Source organism: Pristiophorus japonicus, chromosome 21 (genome assembly GCF_044704955.1).
Source record: "Pristiophorus japonicus isolate sPriJap1 chromosome 21, sPriJap1.hap1, whole genome shotgun sequence".
NCBI classification, from domain to species: Eukaryota; Metazoa; Chordata; class Chondrichthyes; family Pristiophoridae; genus Pristiophorus; species Pristiophorus japonicus.
Window position 1 is genome coordinate 54,526,225 of NC_091997.1, and position 18,056 is coordinate 54,544,280.

The following is an 18,056-nucleotide window of genomic DNA, read 5'->3' on the forward strand; positions in this document are numbered from 1 at the left end:
TCTGCCCTTGTTGACAGTAGGCTCCCGAGGTATGGAAAATGGTCCACATTGTCCAAGGCTTCATCATGGATTTTGATAACCGGGGAGTAGTGCTGTGTGGCGGAGGCAGGTTGGTAGAAGATCTTTGTCTTACGGATGTTTAGTGTAAGGCCCGTGCTCTTGTACGCCTCGGTGAAGTTGTTGACGATGGCTTGGAGTTCGGCCTGCGAGTGTGCACAGACGCAGGTGTCGTCTGCGTACTGTAGTTCGATGACGGAGGATGGGACGACCTTTGATCTGGCCTGAAGGTGGCGGAGGTTGAACAGATTGCCGTTTGTCCTGTAATTTAGCTCCACTCCAGCGGGGAGCTTGCCGAGGATGAGATGGAGCATTGCAGCAAGGAGGATTGAGAAGAACGTTGGTGTGATGACACAGCCTTGCTTGACCCCGGTCCGAACGTGGAATGGGGTCGGAGGACAGCGGGAGGTCGGAGGACAGCGAGAGGTCAGAGGACAGCGGGAGATCAGAGGACAGCGAGAGGTCGGATGTCAGAGGACAGCGGGAGATCGGAGGACTTTGATATACAGGTATTACACTCATCTAAGCCATTGATACAGGTTGTAAATAGCTGAATGATCACAACCATCGGATCCCCAGATTTCTACTACGCTTTGTATGACAAAATGATTCCTGATTTCACTCCTGAACAGTCCTGTTTTCATTTTAAGATTATGTCCCCTTGTTTTTGATTCCCCCACCAGAGGAAATAGTTTCTCTGCATTTTCTCCAACAAATCCTTTTAACATTTTAAACATTTCGATCAGATCACCCCTCAATCTTCTGTACTTAGGGAATGCAAGCCAAGTTTTGCAACCTGGCTCATAATTTAACCCTCTAAAATCATTCTGAAAACCTGAGCTGCACCCCCCGCCCTCTGAGGCCAATCTGTACCTTCTCCCTGTAGTAAACTGAATGCAATGTTCCAGCTGGGATCTGACCACGGCTCTGTGTAACTGAAGCATCACTTCCTCTCCTTTGCATTCCAGCCCCTTGAGATAACAGAAAATATTATGTGAGCTTTTTTGATTGTTTTTGTACCTGTCTTCCAGCTTTCAATGATTTCTGTACTTGGACTCCCAGTTCTCTCTGCTCCTCTACAGTTCCTTATCTGTAAACTTTGGAAAATGCTCCCAATTATCGTTCTTGGGTGCAAAGTGGCTGACCTCACACTTGCCCATATTGAATTCCATTTGCTGTGGTTCTGTCCCCTCACTGAATCTATCAGTTTCCCTTTGCAACATCATGCTCCTGTCTGCTCTACTCACTGCCCCTCCTAACTTAGGGTGGCCATACATCCTCCTTTTCTGGAACAAAAGTCCCCAGTTGGCAAAACTCATCCCCAAAGTGTACTCCTGGACAGTGACTGTACTCCCCCCCCGAGCTGTCAGTATGTGGCTCTAAGGCTAAATTAAACAACAACTTGTACAATGGCCAGAGTGACTCACTGCCCATGCATGACTGGGCGGTCTGACAACACATGTGAGTTTCCCAGCAGGCTCGTGCTGCTGGATTGTCGGCGTCAGAGGTGCCTGGGAGCTCGGCAACTGGCCATGGGGGAAGGCCCAGTCGCAGGGGATAGGTGGGGGCGGGGGGCAGGCTAATCCTAAACACTGTGGTAGGATCAGGTGTCATCTCAGTCACTGGGGCGGGGGGGAGGAGTCAGGTGTGACCTCAGTCATTGGGGGATGGGGAGGGGTCAGGTGTGACCTCAGTCACTGGGGGGGGGAGGGGTCAGGTGTGACCTCAGTCACTGGGGGGGGAGGGGTCAGGTGTGACCTCAGTCATGGGGGGGGGGGAGGGGTCAGGTGTAACCCAGTCACTGGGGGAGGGGTCAGATGTGACCTCAGTCACTGGGGGGGGAGGGGTCAGGTGTGACCTCAGTCACGGAGGGGGAGGGGTCAGGTGTGACCTCAGTCACTGGGGGGGAAGGGGTCAGGTGTGACCTCAGTCACTGGGGGAGGGGTCAGGTGTGACCTCAGTCACTGGGGGGGGGGGGGTCAGGTGTGACCTCAGTCACTGGGGAGGGGTCAGGTGTGACCTCAGTCACTTGGGGGGAGGGGTCAGGTGTGACCTCAGTCACTGCGGGGGGGTGGGGGGGGTGAGGGAACAGGTGCCTGAATGCGCTTCAATAGTGTGACATCACATCCATGATAATTATATAAATATATGTTGTAGTTTTAAAAAATTTATTCATTCACAGGCTATTGGCATTGCTGGCAAGGCCGGCATTTATTGTCCATCCCTAATTGCCCTTGTTGAGGGCCATTTCAGAGGGCAGTTAAGAGTCAACCACATTGCTGTGAGTCTGGAGTCACATATAGGCCAGAACGGGTAAGGGCGGCAGATTTCCTTCTCTTAAGGGATCAGATAGGTTTTTACGATATAGTAGCTTTATACTTAAGAGTTATTTAATTAACTGAATTTAAACTCCCCAGCTGCCATGATGGGATATGAACTTATATCTCACATCTCTGGATCAACCAGGCCTCTGGATTACTAGTGCAGTAACATAGCCACTATACTATGTGTGTTATATAGGTGTTATATGTGCAACTGATAAAATATAGGCTACTAAAACATTTTACCTTGCTTCCGTGTGCAACCTGCATTTTCCATCCTGGCTACTTTGCTGTGGTCCCACCCTGTGTGTCCCTGGATTCAGTTTAGAAAATATAGTCACCCTACCCTAACTCATCTACAAACTTGGATATACAACTGTATATTCCTTCAACCAATTCATGAATGGTGAAACATTGAGGCCCCAGAACGGACCCCTGGGGGACACCACTTACATAATCTTGGTTTTAGTTGGTTTCCTTAATAACTGGTTAGGACATTTAATCCTGGAAATCCCGCCCATCCTAAAGATAAAGGTGAGATAGATCAATCAGAGGGCAACTAGCTCGGCTTCCACCATATGTGACATGTGATTGGTCTTGCTCCTTGTCAATCACTTTATTCCTGGTCTCGCCGATCAGTATTTAAACGTGATTGGTCGCCACATGTCTGTCAACATGAAGGTGAATGTGATTGCAATGCTTGCCGCCAATCAAACCCAATGTGCCAACTGAGGAACCGCCCATCGACTGCACGGTTGTCCATCCGTTAAACCGATGGATCCCACCTTCCTTAAATGTGATTGGTGGCCTTCTTTGTCCATCAACTCTTGTCCAATCAAAATTAATGTCCCAATGGGAAAAAACACCCAACAATCTCCCATATGTCAAAAGCAAAATACTGTGGATGCTGTAAATTTGAAATAAAAACTGGAAATGCAGGCAGCATCTGTGGAGAGAGAAACAAAGTTAATGTTTCAGGTCGATGACCCTTCGTCAGAACTGGAAAAAAATCAGAGATGTAACAGGTGTTTAAGCAAGTGTCGGGGCAGGGAAAGAGGGGAGGGTAGGAAAGAACAAATGGGAAGGTCTGTGATAGGGTGGAAGGCAGAAGAGACAAGAAACAAAAGGGGATAGAATCATAGAAATTTACAACACGGAAGGAGGCTATTTTGACCCATTGCGTCCACACCGACGACAAAAGAACTATCCAGCCTAATACCACTTTCCAACTCTAGGTCCGTAGCCCTGTAGGTTACGGTACTTCAAGTGCACATCCAAGTACTTTTTAAATGTGAGGGTTTCTGCCTCTACCACCCTTTCAGGCAGTGCATTCCAGATCCCCACCATCCTCAGGGGGAAGAAATTTTCCCTTAAATCCCCTCTAAACCTCCCACCAATTACTTTAAATCTATGCCCCTTGATTGTTAACCCCTCTGACGAGGGAAATGTGTCCTTCCTATCCACTCTATCCAGGCCCCTCGTGATTTTATACACCTCAATCCGGTCTCTCCTCAGCCCCCTCTGTTCCAAAGAAAACAACCCAGCCTATCCAGGTGCAAGGCAAAAGGAGATGGTAATGGGACAAGTAAAGAAACAAAAGATGAGTCTAGAGAGGGTGTATATGGCAGAATCAGCGACAGGTGCCGTGGGAAAGAGAAAAAAACACAAAAAAAGAAAAAATATGGGTAGGGGTTACGGTCTGAAATTGTTGCACTCGATGCTGAGCCTGGAAGGCTGTAAAGTGCCCAAACCAAAGAGGAGGTGCTGTTCCTCGAGCTTGCGTGGAGCTCCAGTCCCACATGACAACAGTGACAACACTCCAAAAGTACTTCATTGGCTGTAAAGCGCTTTGAGACGTCCGGTGGTCGAGAAAGGCGCTATATAAAGGCAAGTCCTTCCTTCATTGAAACAGTGCAGGAGGCCGAGGAGGGAGAGGTCAGAGTGGGAGGGGCGGACAATTAAAGTGACAGGCCAATCTGCGTTTGTCTCCCTGTATCTCATTGGTCAGCTGGATTGTCAATCTGCCAACTAGCTTGTCCACGTTTCCACGCAATAAACCTGATTGGCAGTCGTCCCTGTCCATCAACGTGATCTTCATACCTGACCAATCACAGCTAACATCCCAACGGAAGAACCGCCTGCCAAACTGCCCGCGCGTGATTGGTTGACCCGCTTGTCCCTCCACGAACTGATGCAGCTCTCACGGACGGACGGCGCCGATTGGCCGCGACGGCTGTCAGTCAACCGACGGCCGGCGGTGATTGGCTGCGGCCGGCCGCCCGTCAGGTGGGCGGCTTCCGCCGTGAGTTTGAGCGGTTTATTGTTGTGGGCCGAGGTGCGCGGCCGGCCGGCGGTGGCGGCGTGAGGGGGGAACGAGGGCCGGGTAGGTGGGCCTGGGCCGGAGCCGCGGCCTCTCATCCCAAGATGAGCATGCACGGCAAGCGGAAGGAGATCTACAAGTACGAGGCGCCGTGGACCGTGTACGCCATGAACTGGAGCGTGCGGCCCGACAAGCGCTTCCGTCTGGCGCTTGGCTCGTTCGTGGAGGAGTACAACAACAAGGTGCAGATCGTGGGCCTGGACGAGGAGAGCTCCGAGTTCATCTCCCGCAACACCTTCGACCACCCCTACCCCACCACCAAGATCATGTGGATCCCCGACACCAAGGGCGTCTACCCCGACCTGCTCGCCACCTCCGGGGACTACCTGCGCGTCTGGCGGGTAAGGCCGGGGATGGGAGGGGGTGGCTTCGTGGGGAGAGAGAGAGAGGGGGTGCGACCCGTGGGGAGAGAGAGAGGGGGTGCGACCCGTGGGGAGAGAGAGAGGGGGGAAGATCCATGGAGAGAGAGAGAGAGGGGGGGGAAGACCCATGGAGAGAGGGAGGAAGACCCATAGAGAGAGAGAGAGGGGGGGGGGGGAAAGACCCATGGAGAGAGAGAGAGAGGGGGGGGGGGAAGACCCATGGAGAGAGAGAGAGAGGGGGGGGGGGGGAAGACCCATGGAGAGAGAGAGAGAGAGGGGTGCGACCCGTGGAGAGAGAGAGAGGGGGGTGAAGACCCATGGAGAGAGAGAGAGAGGGGGGGAAGACCCGTGGGGAGAGAGAGGGGGGAAGACCCATAGAGAGAGAGAGAGAGAGAGGGGGAAGACCCATAGAGAGAGAGAGAGAGAGGGGGGAAGATCCATGGAGAGAGAGAGAGAGAGGGGGGTGCGACCCGTGGAGAGAGAGAGAGCGGGTGCGACCCGTGGGGAGAGAGAGAGGGGGGGTGAAGACCCATGGAGAGAGAGAGAGAGGGGGGGGAAGACCCATGGAGAGAGGGAGGAAGACCCATAGAGAGAGAGAGAGGGGGGGGGGGGAAGACCCATGGAGCGAGAGAGAGAGAGAGAGAGAGAGAGAGGGGAAGACCTATGGAGAGAGAGAGAGAGAGAGAGAGGGGAAGACCCATGGAGAGACCCATAGAGAGAGAGAGAGAGGGGGGGGGGGGAAAGACCCATAGAGAGAGAGAGGGGGGGGGGGGAAAGACCCATAGAGAGAGAGAGGGGGGGGGAAGACCCATGGAGAGAGAGAGGGGGGGGAAGACCCATGGAGAGAGAGAGAGAGGGGAAGACCCATGGAGAGAGAGAGAGGGGGGAAGACCCATGGAGAGAGGGAGGAAGACCCATAGAGAGAGAGAGCTGGGGGGGAAGACCCATGGGGAGAGAGAGAGGGGGGAAGACCCATGGAGAGAGCAAGAGAGAGAGAGAGGGGGGAAGACCCATGGAGGGAGGGAGAGAGAGAGAGAGGGGGGAATACCCATGGAGAGAGAGAGAGAGGGGGGGGGAAGACCCATGGAGAGAGAGAGAGAGAGAGAGAGGGGGGGGAAGATCCATGGAGAGAGAGAGCGAGGGGGGAAGACCCATGGAGAGAGAGAGAGGGGGGGAAGACCCATGGAGAGAGGGGGGAGGGGGAAGATCTATGGGGTGAGAGAGAGAGAGAGAGAGAGAGAGAGAGAGGGGGGAAGACCCATGGGGAGAGGGGGAAGACCCATGGGAAGAGAGAGAGAGGGGGAGGGGGACGACCCATGGGGGAAGAGAGAAAGAGGGGGGAGGGGGAAGAGAGAGAGAGAGAGGGGGGGGGGGGAAGACCCATGGGGGAAGAGAGAGGGGGGGAAGACCCATGGGGGAAGAGAGGGGGGGGGCGGGGAAGAGAGAGAGAGGGGGGGGCGGGGAAGAGAGAGAGAGAGGGGGGGAAGAGAGAGAGAGAGGGGGGGGGAAGAGAGAGAGAGGGGGGGGGAAGAGAGAGAGAGAGGGGGGGGGAAAGAGAGAGAGAGGGGGGGGGAAGAGAGAGAGAGAGAGAGAGGGGGGGGGAAGAGAAAGAGAGAGGGGGGGGAAGAGAGAGAGAGAGAGGGGGGGGAAGAGAGAGAGAGAGAGAGGGGGGGGGAAGAGATAGAGAGAGAGAGAGGGGTGGGAAGAGAGAGAGCGGGGGGGGAGAGAGGTGGGGGAAGAGAGAGGTGGGGAAGAGAGAGGGGGGGGAGAGAGAGAGGGGGGGGGGGTAGACCCATAGAGAGAGAGAGGGGGGGGAGACCCATGGAGAGAGAGGGGAGGGAGACCCATGGAGTGAGAGAGAGGGGAGGGGAAGACCCATGGAGAGAGAGAGGGGGGGAGGAAAGACCCATGGAGAGAGAGAGAGAGGGGGGGTGGGGAAAGACCCATGGGGAGAGAGAGAGAGAATGGGGGAAGACCCATGGGGAGAGGGAGAGAGGGGGATGACCCATGGGGAGAGAGAGAGGGGGAAGACCCATGGGGAGAGAGAGAGAGGGGGGGGGGGGAAGACCCATGGAGAGAGAGAGAGGGGGGGGGAAAGACCCATGGAGAGAGAGAGGGGGAAAAGACCCATGGGGAGAGAGAGACGGGAGGGGGAGACCCATGGGGAGGGGGAGACCCATGGGGAGAGAGAGACGGGAGGGGGAGACCCATGGGGAGGGAGAGAGAGAGAGAGAGAGAGAGAGAGAGGGAATATCCATGGGGAGAGAGAGAGGTGGGGGGGAAGACCTATGGGGAGAGAGAGAGGGGGGGAAGACCCATGGGGAGAGAGAGGGGGGGAATACCCATGGGGAGAGAGAGAGGTGGGGGGAAGACCCATGGGGAGAGAGAGGGGGGGGGGAAGACCCATGGGGAGAGAGAGGGGGGGGAAGACCCATGGAGAGAGAGAGAGGGGGGGGGGAAAGACCCATGTAGAGAGAGAGGGGGGGAAAGACCCATGGAGAGAGAGAGGGGGGGGGGGAAGACTCATGGGGAGAGAGAGAGAGAGTGGGGGGGGGGAAAAGACCCATGGGGAGAGAGAGAGAGAGAGAGAGAGAGAGAGAGAGAGAAAGAGAAAGAGAAAGAGAGAGAGGTGGGGGGGGGAAACTCATGGAGAGGGAGTGGGGGGGAGATTCATGGAGAGAGAGACAGAGAGGGGGGGGGGAGACTCATGGAGAGAGGGAGAGAGAGAGAGAGGGGGGGGGGGAAGACCCATGGGGGGGAGAGAGAGAGGGGGGGGGGGAAGACCCATGGGGAGAGAGAGACGGGATGGGGAGACCCATGGGGAGAGAGAGACGGGATGGGGAGACCCATGGGGAGAGAGAGAGAGAGAGAGAGAGGTGGGGGGAAGACCCATGGAGAGAGAGAGGGGGGGGGGAAGACCCATGGGGGGAGAGAGAGAGAGAGAGAGAGAGAGAGAGAGAGGGGGGGGGGGGGGGAAGACCCATGGGGAGAGAGAGAGAGAGAGAGAGGGGGGGGAAGACACATGGGGAGAGAGAGAGAGGGGGGGAAGACCCATGGGGAGGGAGAGAGGGGCGGAATACCCATGGGGGGAGAGAGAGAGAGAGAGAGAGAGAGAGAGAGGGGGGGGAAATACCCATGGGGAGAGAGAGAGGGGGGAAGACCCATGGGTAGAGACGTTGGTGGGGGGGGGAGACCTATGGGGAGAGAGGAGGGGGGGGAACCCGTGGGGAGAGGGGGTGGGTGAAGAGTGAGGGGGCCCCCTGGAAAGAGGGAGGAGTGGGGCCCCTGGGAGGAGGGAGGCCCCCTGGAAAGAGGAAGGAGGAGGTCCCCCTGGAAAGAGGAAGGAGGAGGTCCCCCTGGAAAGAGGAATGAGGAGGTGGAGGGGAGGTGGAGAGGGCCCCCTGGGGAGGGGGGGGGAGGTTGAGGGGAGAAGGAGGTGGGCCCCTGGGGAGAGGGGAGGAGGCGAGGGGGGCCCCTGGAGGAAGGAGGAGCAGGAAGGATTCTGGGGTGGGTAATGGTGTAAGGGAGAGGGCCCTAGGGAGAAGGGATAGAGTCTGAGGGAGGGTGATGTGGGGGAACCCCTGTGGGGGGGGGGGGGGGAAAGAATGAAACAGTACGATAGGAGGTGAGGGGGAGGGGTTGAGGGAGATTGGGTCCAGGATGAGAGTGATGGTGAGTGAAGGGGAACTAGCTTTCCACATCTCTCGGAAAGTGCTCAGTCTACACTAATTTCATTTTGCAGACTGTTATGGAGGCCAATATGGAAGCTGTTTTCCATATAACAAAATCCCATGAATAGTGAGGAAGGAGAATGACCTGTTAATCTTTTGGGTGATACTGGTTGAGGAGGGATTGTTGGGCAGGTCACTGGGAGGCCCACCCCTCGTTCTGCTGGAGCTGTGGGATTTTAACCTTCAGCTTAACATCTCATCTGAGAGGCGGGCACTCCTGACAATGCAGCACAACATGAATGTTCATGTACTGTGTGCATAGTGATTAAATGTTGTTATCCTTTGTTTTATGATATACTGATTTGTCTGAAATGTACCTAATAGCCAAATTGTAGACAGAGGATATTAGGTTAAGATAGCTTGTTTTTGCAGTGCGGAGAGCACCAAGATGTGTGTTGTAGCGAAAATGTTAGTGTAAGTTTTGAGGGTATTTCGGTTCGATGAACATATTTATTGCTTTGGCGCCACCCAATGACTGAAGCAGCATGCAGCAAGTCATAGAGACTGGAAGGTCTTTACTTTGATTTATACACTGTGTTGCGTTTGCCGTTCTCAGCCAGGTAGGAGTTGGCATGCTGCGAGTGCCCTCAATAATCCTGAGCTAAGGAGGGAAAAGCCAGCCAGGGTCCTGCTCCTGATGGCTGTTCAGTCGCCCATGCTTTAAAGTGCGTGTGTAGAAATCAGATGAGGTCACGGCCAGGCTGTGGTGGCCTGCAAAGAGAATACCCTGCCAACATGCTCAGTCTGGGCTTGTGCACGAAGAGCGGCCATTTGCAGAGGATGTTGGGAGGCCTGCGGAACCACCCGCATCCCAGCAGGAGGGAGCACCTTCAGGAGGGGAGAAAGCCTGCCAACAATGTTGCGGGCATTTTGATGCTGATCATTCTCGCCAGTGCCATCTTCTGGGGGGGAGGGGGGAATTAGGTGGATTTTTGCTGCCTGTGTGACAAGTGAGTAAGAAAAAGGAAATGGTTTGCAATCGTGTCTGAAACTTTCTCTCCTGGAGCCATTGATCTTGCTGAGGTAAATGGGTACCTCCCCCAAATGACCATTCTCTATATGCAAGACTGAGCAGAGTGTTTCATCATGAGAGCCTCACAGTACAGCTCAATTTTATCCTCCTCCAATGTCCAACCACACATGCTTTCTAGCGCAAGTAACTGGATAGCGGTCGAGAGCGGGAACCCCGGCTGATTATTTCTTTCCCTTGCCCCTCTTGCCCCGGATCTTTGAGGCCATCTGTACCATCCCAGTACTGCCAGGCTGAGGCCTGCTAACCCAGCACTGAGCAAACCCAGCAACGTTTTGGTCTGTGTGGTTTGGCACAGTGCTTCGCTTTGCATGTACCAGTAACTTGTATTCCTAAAATGTGATTGAGGTGTGTATTGTTGATAGATAACTATACCTCTTGAAATCCTGAGATAATGCATTGCTTCTTGCCCCCTCTCCCTCTTGAATCGTTGCATTGCGTGATGGTGTTGCTATTCCAAAGGTGTAGCGACATGGGGTTTAAGATTGAAGAATTGTCGGTGTTGATAGTGAAGTATAGTTTCAGATTTAACGGATGGAGCGGCTGGAATTACTGGCAGGGCAGTAGTAGAGGTGCAGTAAATTACTTCAGCACTCCTGAGTCAGTGGGTTTTCTGGTCACTATTGAGTCATGCTGAAGCGCATGGAGTTCTTATGTCGGAGTTGGCTGTGATGATTCCTCTTTCATCGAATGGGCTGCTGGTATTCACGGGCCAGGTTCACCTGTGAGGGATGGGCACTCGGGCAATGTACCAGCTGCATGAACTGGGGCCTCGAAACCAGTGGGAAGAATTGTGCGAGTGACAAAAGTTTGCTAAATATGTTTTCCATTCCCTTCAGGTGAGCGATACAGAAACCCGGCTGGAATGCTTACTAAACAATAACAAGAACTCTGACTTCTGTGCGCCTCTGACTTCATTTGACTGGAACGAAGTGGATCCGAATCTCTTGGGTAAGGAAGCGCTGCGGGCTATGCACCACCATCTCTGCTAATTACGCAGCTCCTGGAACTCGTGCGACGTGCAGCTCATGATTCTGTGCACTTAGCTCCATAAACGTCAGCCCCCTCCCCTGCAGTCCCAGACCCCCACGGTTTGTGTCTGCTCTTTGTAATGATGCCAAGTAATGTTAGAGAGCAGAGGGATTGATTGCCCACGGGAGCTCTGTGGCCGTGTGGGAGCAGAGCCCCCTTGTTGCACTTTCTAGTTTTATCGGCTGATTTTTGCCATTTCAAACAGATGCAAGCAACTGAATTTGAAACCCTGTATGAGGGAAAGAGATGTACCACATGTGGATATATTTTACAAAGTTTTCCCATGTTTAATTGTAAAATTTTGTGCTCCAAGTGCTGGGAAGTAAACATCACACACAGCACCAGCGTGACTTTTTACCATTTCACACATTTGAGTGAGATTGCCAAATTTTGGCCTGATTTGCACATTGGACCCATGTGAAGAATCAGATTGGGTTTAACCAAATTCATAAGATCCTTACAACCAGCAGTTGGAGGAGATTTTGATTTGGTTGCTCTGGGTTGCATGTGAACCCAGGCTCAAGGTGCTAAGACAATGTCAACCCACACGGCAACAACAGAAAGTGTTGAAGCAGTCACTGTGGAGGAGGCAACAGGTCGTAACCAGTTGTTCCCCAAAACAAGGGAGGGAGCATTATCCCCGTGACTATTGCATTCCTCATCGCATGGAGTGCAGAGAAGCTGTGGCCTGGGAGCAGGCTGCTGAAGCGCAGCTGCAGGTGCTGTGTGCCCATGGGGGGGCGGGGGGGGGGGGGGGGCGGAAGAACAAATGCAGTGAAACCTTCAGCATTTTAATATAAAATTTTACAGCACAGTAACAGGCCATTCAGCCCATCAGGTCTAGCTTCCTCTTAAATGCATCTATGCTGTTCTCCTGAATTCCTTATTGGATTTGTTAGTGACTATCTTCCATTTATGGCCCCTAGTTTTGGACTCCTCCCCCCACAAGTGGAAATGTCTTCTCCACATCTACCTTATCAAACCCCTTCATAATTTTAATGACCTGAATTGGGTCACTTCTCAGTCTTTTCTTTTCCATATACATTTTTTTACACTTTCTCCACTGTTCCTACATCCTTTTTGTAATATGGAGACCAGAACTGTGCATAGTACTCGAGCCTGGTTCTATACAAGTTTAGCATAACTTTGACGTATCGGCTGTGGCCCAGTGGCTAGCACTCTCGCCCCTGAGTCAGAAGGTCATGGGTTCAAGTTCCATTCGAAGAGCAGGGAATTTCTCCCTGGTGTTCCCTTTAAATTTGCTGCACGGTATTTTTTCCAGCGGAACAGCTGGTGAGCAGCCTGCGCAGGACTTCCCGATCGACCCGCACAACTTGGGAGGAACGCTGGTTTTGGGCAATGTTTATCCATCAGCCAGTATTACTCACATATAGCTCATTATCACATTGCCGTCTGTGCGATATGGCTGAGCGCAGATTGTCTGCTGTGTCTCCTACGTTACTACTTCAAAAGTACTTCATTGGCTGTAAAGCGCTTTGGGGCATTGGGAGGTAGTGAAGAGCGCTTTTGAATTCTATTCCTCTAGAAATGAACCACACTGCTTCGTTTTCACTTCTTGTGGCTTTGTTAATCTGCGTTGCTACTCTTAATGATTTGTGTATCTACCCCTAGATCCCTTTGCACCCATACTCCAATTTAGACTCTCATCCCTCCTACAAAATGCACTACCTCACACTTATCTATATTGAAATTCATTTGTAAAAACGCACTGGGATTCATGTTTCCTTTTTCAGTGAATTTTGTGTGCATGAAGGTGAAGGATGTTAAAATGCTGGGAATAGAACACTTTCTGTTTCAGGCGCCCAGTGATGGCAGAAAACACTCCCAGGTTAGCTACGGCTCCCAATCAATGTTCCCCCTAATAGTTGTTGGTGTGCGGTCCCTTTAACAGACTGCGTGGCCCATTCAAAATTTTGCACATGTGCGAAATGTCCCATTTGAAAAGCTGGTCCCTGGGCTGTGGGGGAGCTCCAGTCGGTTGTACAGCTCAACACGAACGTTGCTCCCAACAATCTTCTTCAATGCCAACCCCTCATCAGCACTCCTGCACCAGACTAACATTTTATCATTTCTTCCATTAGCCACCCTGTGGCCTCTCTGCGTAAGAATGAACTGCCCAAAGCTCATTTTACTTTTTGTAAGCACTTGAGCCAGCTCTTAGTTTGGCTTCCTTATATGCTGCAGAAGTCCCAGCAGCTAAGTAATAAATAAATATTACTACTAGTGTCTCTAATCCAAATGGAAGCAAGCTGATTCAAACAGCATTGTGCACCTAGTTAATTACCAGGGCATCTGTTAAATTAAAGAATGTGTTTGTGTTAAAGCCAGTTTATTATAAATTGACAAACTACGGTCATTTCAAATGAACCTTTTAGAGTAATTTATTCAATAACTTCTACCTGCCAGTTTAGATACTATTTGGGAACGCTGTTGGAAGTTACGGGAGTAATGCTCACCAGTACGAGGGCTTCTGGTGATTCTAGTGGTTGGGGGCCTGCCCCAGACTTGCTATATGCAGGATGATAAATGACCCATTACAGTGTGCAGATTGGTAGGTGACTCATTACCACCTGCGGAATGGTAAGCGGCCCCCCATAGAATGGTATCCGTACCTTGTACTTTGTTGTTGCCGCCATGTAAATGAGCCCTGGTGAGAGTGATCAGAACGTGAGCCTTGTACTGGTTCCAGGCCCTGTAATGATTACAGGTGAGGTTGCAGCAAGAGCAGAGTCCGTTCATTTACTAGTCAGGCTAGCGGTATTTCAAACTACAGAATACATTTGGAGGCGCTCCTTTGCTAGCCTAGTGTGCAAAGCTTCTGCCTGGTGTATGAGCGGAGGAGTCAGCTAGATCAGCAATTAGTACAGTACAGTTGGCTTCAGTGTGTTAAGCTCGGCAGGGTAAAAATCAGCCAGGGCTCCTACATCTGATTTACTATCAAGTGATTTGTGCTGGATAGTGTGTTAATTTTAAGTGAGCACGGGTCAGTCTCAGCTGTGATGCACCTAGTCTTCCCTGATAGTCTAATAGCCCTCTGAGTTTCAACGTCTCGGCTCGCACTAGAAGATTGGTAACTTATTATGAAGGTTTTGATAGAATAGATAGTGAGAAACTGTTTCGACTGGCAGAAGGGTTGATAACCAGAGTACATAGATACTTGGCAAAAAATGAAGGAGGAGATGAGAATTTTTTTTACACAGCAAGTTGTTGTGATCTGGAATATGCTCCCTGAAAGGGTGGTGGAAGCAAATTCAATAATAACCTAAAGAGAATTGGATAAATACTTGTAAGGAGAAAAAAAATACAGGGCTATGGGGAAAAATCGGGGGAGTGGGACTAATTAAACAGCTCTTTCAAAGAGCTGGCACAGGCATGATGGACCGAATGGCCTCCTATATCTTAAGATTCTATGATTGTACCCGAGTGAGGAATTGAAGAGCTGGCGGTGCCCCTGAAATGTGGGAGTCAACTCTTTCAGGAGGGGAGGAAGGAAAAGATCAGAAAAGAACATGAGAATGCTTTGGGCTTCCATGTTTTTCCATATTTCAGAAGGCAGAGTAAGGGAAGGTTTGCCTCTTTGGATTGGACTTATTAAATCAAGCCTGTTTTGTGTGTGGTTAAGTGCAGAGCCTGGTGAGAGGGAAGCAGCGTTTAGCGTGTTGTGTTCCATTAGCCCATTCAGAATGGTTGAGAGGCCCTGTATGGGGGAGGGGGGGTTGAGTGCTGTGCACTAAAGACATGTGCTTGAGCTGCAGTACAGTCTCAAAAGAACAGACAAGGACAAGAAAAAATGATTCGCCTTTTGAAGCTCTTCCATGCAGTACCCGAACTTTCCCAGCCCATCCAACTTCATTTCAAACCTATTTGATGTGTTTGTCTCCTACAAATTTGTCTAACCAGATTAACACTTATTGCTCTTTGAGTAAAGAGGCTCTTCCTAATATCTGTTCAAATCATTTGTTTTCTGTTAACCTGACTTGAAGTCATTGCCTGAGTTTACCTTATCTAAAGATTCATAGAATATTACAGCTGGCTTTCCTCTCTATGTGCTAATCCCACTCTCCCCAAATTTTAATATTCTCTTTGTCAAGTAACTACATAATTGTGGATAATTTTACATTCCACCATTTGTTTAAAGAAAAATCTAACCTCCCCTTTAATTATCTGAAATTTGTGCCCACTCGTCTACATCTCGCCGACCAGTGGAGACAATCAGAACCCTGCCTCGTCTATCAGGTCTCTCCTTAGCCATTTGAGCAGCAGTGAAAATACTCTTGACTTCTCAAGTTGCTCTTTATAACTATAACTTTAACTATAACTTTATAACTCCCTGGTAAAGTCTTAATTAGTCTAAGCTGGTCCTTTTCTGTTGCTTTTATATCCTTCTGTTAGTGGGGTTTTTATAGCACTCTCGATACTTGAACTGTGGTCTAACTATAAGACCGTCTACAGGTTCAATGTTACCTCCGTGCTTTTGTATTCTACATTTCTAGCTCTTGGGCAGTCTCCCGGAGTCGAGGATGAATTGCTTTCACACTGACATGAGTTGTAAATTGACCGATGAGTCCAATGCGGGATCTACAGATTATGTCTGGGGCGGGTTGTGATTGAAGGGTTGGGTGGGTGGCTGGCAGAGCTCGGAGTATAGTGCATGTTTCGGGAGCCTTGTCTCAGGCATGCGGACTATGTGGTCCGCCTATTCACGCTAATCGAGCGTGAACAATGCTTCGATGCTGGGGATGTTGGCCTGAGAGAGAACACTGACAGTGGTACACCTATCCTGCCAATGGATTTACAGAGGTGGTACTTCAGTGCTTTGAGGTGCCTGCTGTACATTGTCCATGTCTCTGAAGCATATAGGAGGGCGGGAATCACTACTGCTCTGTAGACCATGAGCTTGGTGCCGGGTTTGAGATCTTGGTCTTCAACACTCTCTAAATACAACATTAAGGATTCCATTTGTCGTTTTCAAGCCCTTATCTACTTGCACTGCTATTGTTAATGGCCCGTGTATCTACAGACCAGAGTCCCTCTGTTTCTCTATTAAAATGATCACAGATAAATTAAGTATTTTTTGGTAGGAAGAATAGGGAGGTCACTTATTACTTGGAGGAAGCGAGTCTGGGTGGAGTAGAGGAACAAAGGGATCTCGGATACAAATACACAAATCACTAAAAGTAGCGACACAGGTTAGCAAGGCCATAAAAAGCAAACCAAGCACTAGGGTTTATTTCTAGGGGGATAGAATTGAAAAGTAGGGAAGTTATGCTAAAGCTGTATCGAACCTTGGTTAGACCACACTTGGAGTACTGCGTACAGTTCTGGTCACCATATTATAAAAAGGATATAGAGACACTAGAGAAGGTGCAGGAAAGATTTACAAGGATGATACCAGAAATGCAAGGGTATACATATCAAGAAAGGAAGAGGAGGCTGGGTCTCTTTTCTCTTCAAAAAAGAAGGCTGCGGGGTGTCCTAATAGAAGTCTTTAAAATGATGAAAGGTTTTGATACAGTGGATACAGAGAGAATGTTTTCACTTGTGGGGAGGAGTATAACTAGAGGCCATCAGTATAAGATAGGGAATTCAGAAGAAACTTCTTTACAACAGCAACTTGTATTTATATAGCACCTTTACGTAGTGAAACATCCCAAGGCATTTCACAGAAGTATTGAGACAGAAAATTTGACACGAGCCACATAACCTCATCTGCCCTAATTTTTCGTTTTGAGAAGCTTCTTCGAGGAGGGAAGAGAGGCGGAGAGGTATATGCAGAGAATTCCAGAGCTTAGGGCCTAGGCAACAGAAGGCACGGCCACCAATGGTTGGGCGATTATAATCAGGGATGCTGGAGGAGATTACAGAGATAGGGAGGGGCGAGGCCATGGAGGGATTTGAAAACAAGGATGAGAATTTTGAAATTGAGGCATTGCTTAACGGGGCACCAATGTAGGTCAGTGAGCACAGGGGTGATATGTGAGTGGGACTTGGTGCAAGTTAGGACGCGGGCAACCAGGTTTTGGATCACCTCTGGTTTACGTGGGGTAGAATGTGGGAGGCCAGCCAGGAATGCGTTGGAATAGTTAAGTTTAAAGGTAACAAAGGCATGGATGAGCTGAGGTAAGGGCGAGACGAGCGATATTACGGAGGTGGAAATAGGTGGTCTTAATTATGCTGCAGATATGTGCTCGAAAGCTAATTTCAGGGTCAAATACGTCACCAAAGTTGCAAACAGTCTGGTTCAGCCTCAGACAGACAGACAAGTTGGGGAGAGGAATGGAGTCAGTGGCTGGGGAACAGCATTTATAGCGGGGACCAAAAACGGTCTTTCCAATATTCAATTGGAGAATATTTCTGCTATCCAGAACTAGATGTCGGACAAGCAGTCTGACAATCAAGAGACTGTGGAGGGATATTGAGGTAGAGCTGGGTGTCATCAGCATACATGTGGAAACTGACGCTGTGTTTGCGAATGATGTCGCCAAGGGGCAACATATAGATGAAAAATAGGAGAGGGCCAAGGACAGAACCTTGGGGGACACCAGAGGTAACGATGCTGGAGTGGGAAGAGAAGCAGTTGCAGGTGATTCTCTGGCTACGATTAGATAGATAAGAATGGAACCAGGCGAGTATAGTCTCACCCAGCTGGAGGACGGTGGAGAGGCGTTGGAGAAGGATAGATCGGTAACCATTTCAAAGGCTGCAGACAAGTTAGGAAGGGCGAAGAGGGATAGTTTGCCTTTGTCACAGTCACAAATGATGTGACATTGATGAGAACCATTTCGGTACTGTGGCAGGCATGGAAACCTAATTGGCGGGATTCAAACATGGGATTACTGGAAAGATGGGCGTGGATTTGGGAGGCAACAACACGTTCAAGACTTAGGAAAGGGAGGTTGGAGATATGGCGGTAGTTTGCAAGGATGGTGGAATCGAGGGTTTTTTTTTGAGGAGAGGGGTGATGCCGGCAGATTTGAGGGCGAGGGGAACAGTATCTGAGGGGAGAGAACTGTTAACACTGCCAGCTAACATGGGAGCCAGAAAAAGAAGTTGGGTGGTCAGCAGTTTGGTGGGAATAGGGTCAAGGGAGCAGGAAGTGGGTCTCATGGACAGGATGAGCTC

General features: G+C 50.7%; 1 protein-coding gene across 1 annotated transcript in view; it reads left to right on the forward strand.

Moving 5' to 3' along the window:
* The first annotated feature begins 4,681 nt into the window (after positions 1-4,681).
* Positions 4,682-18,056, forward strand: part of dcaf7 (ddb1 and cul4 associated factor 7) — a 47,570-nt gene continuing 34,195 nt past the window's right edge. The window contains exons 1-2 of the mRNA XM_070864774.1: positions 4,682-5,099; positions 10,721-10,832. Coding sequence (XP_070720875.1) covers positions 4,803-5,099; positions 10,721-10,832 — 409 coding nt within the window. The 5' untranslated portion in view covers positions 4,682-4,802. The remainder of the gene's footprint in view (positions 5,100-10,720; positions 10,833-18,056) is intronic.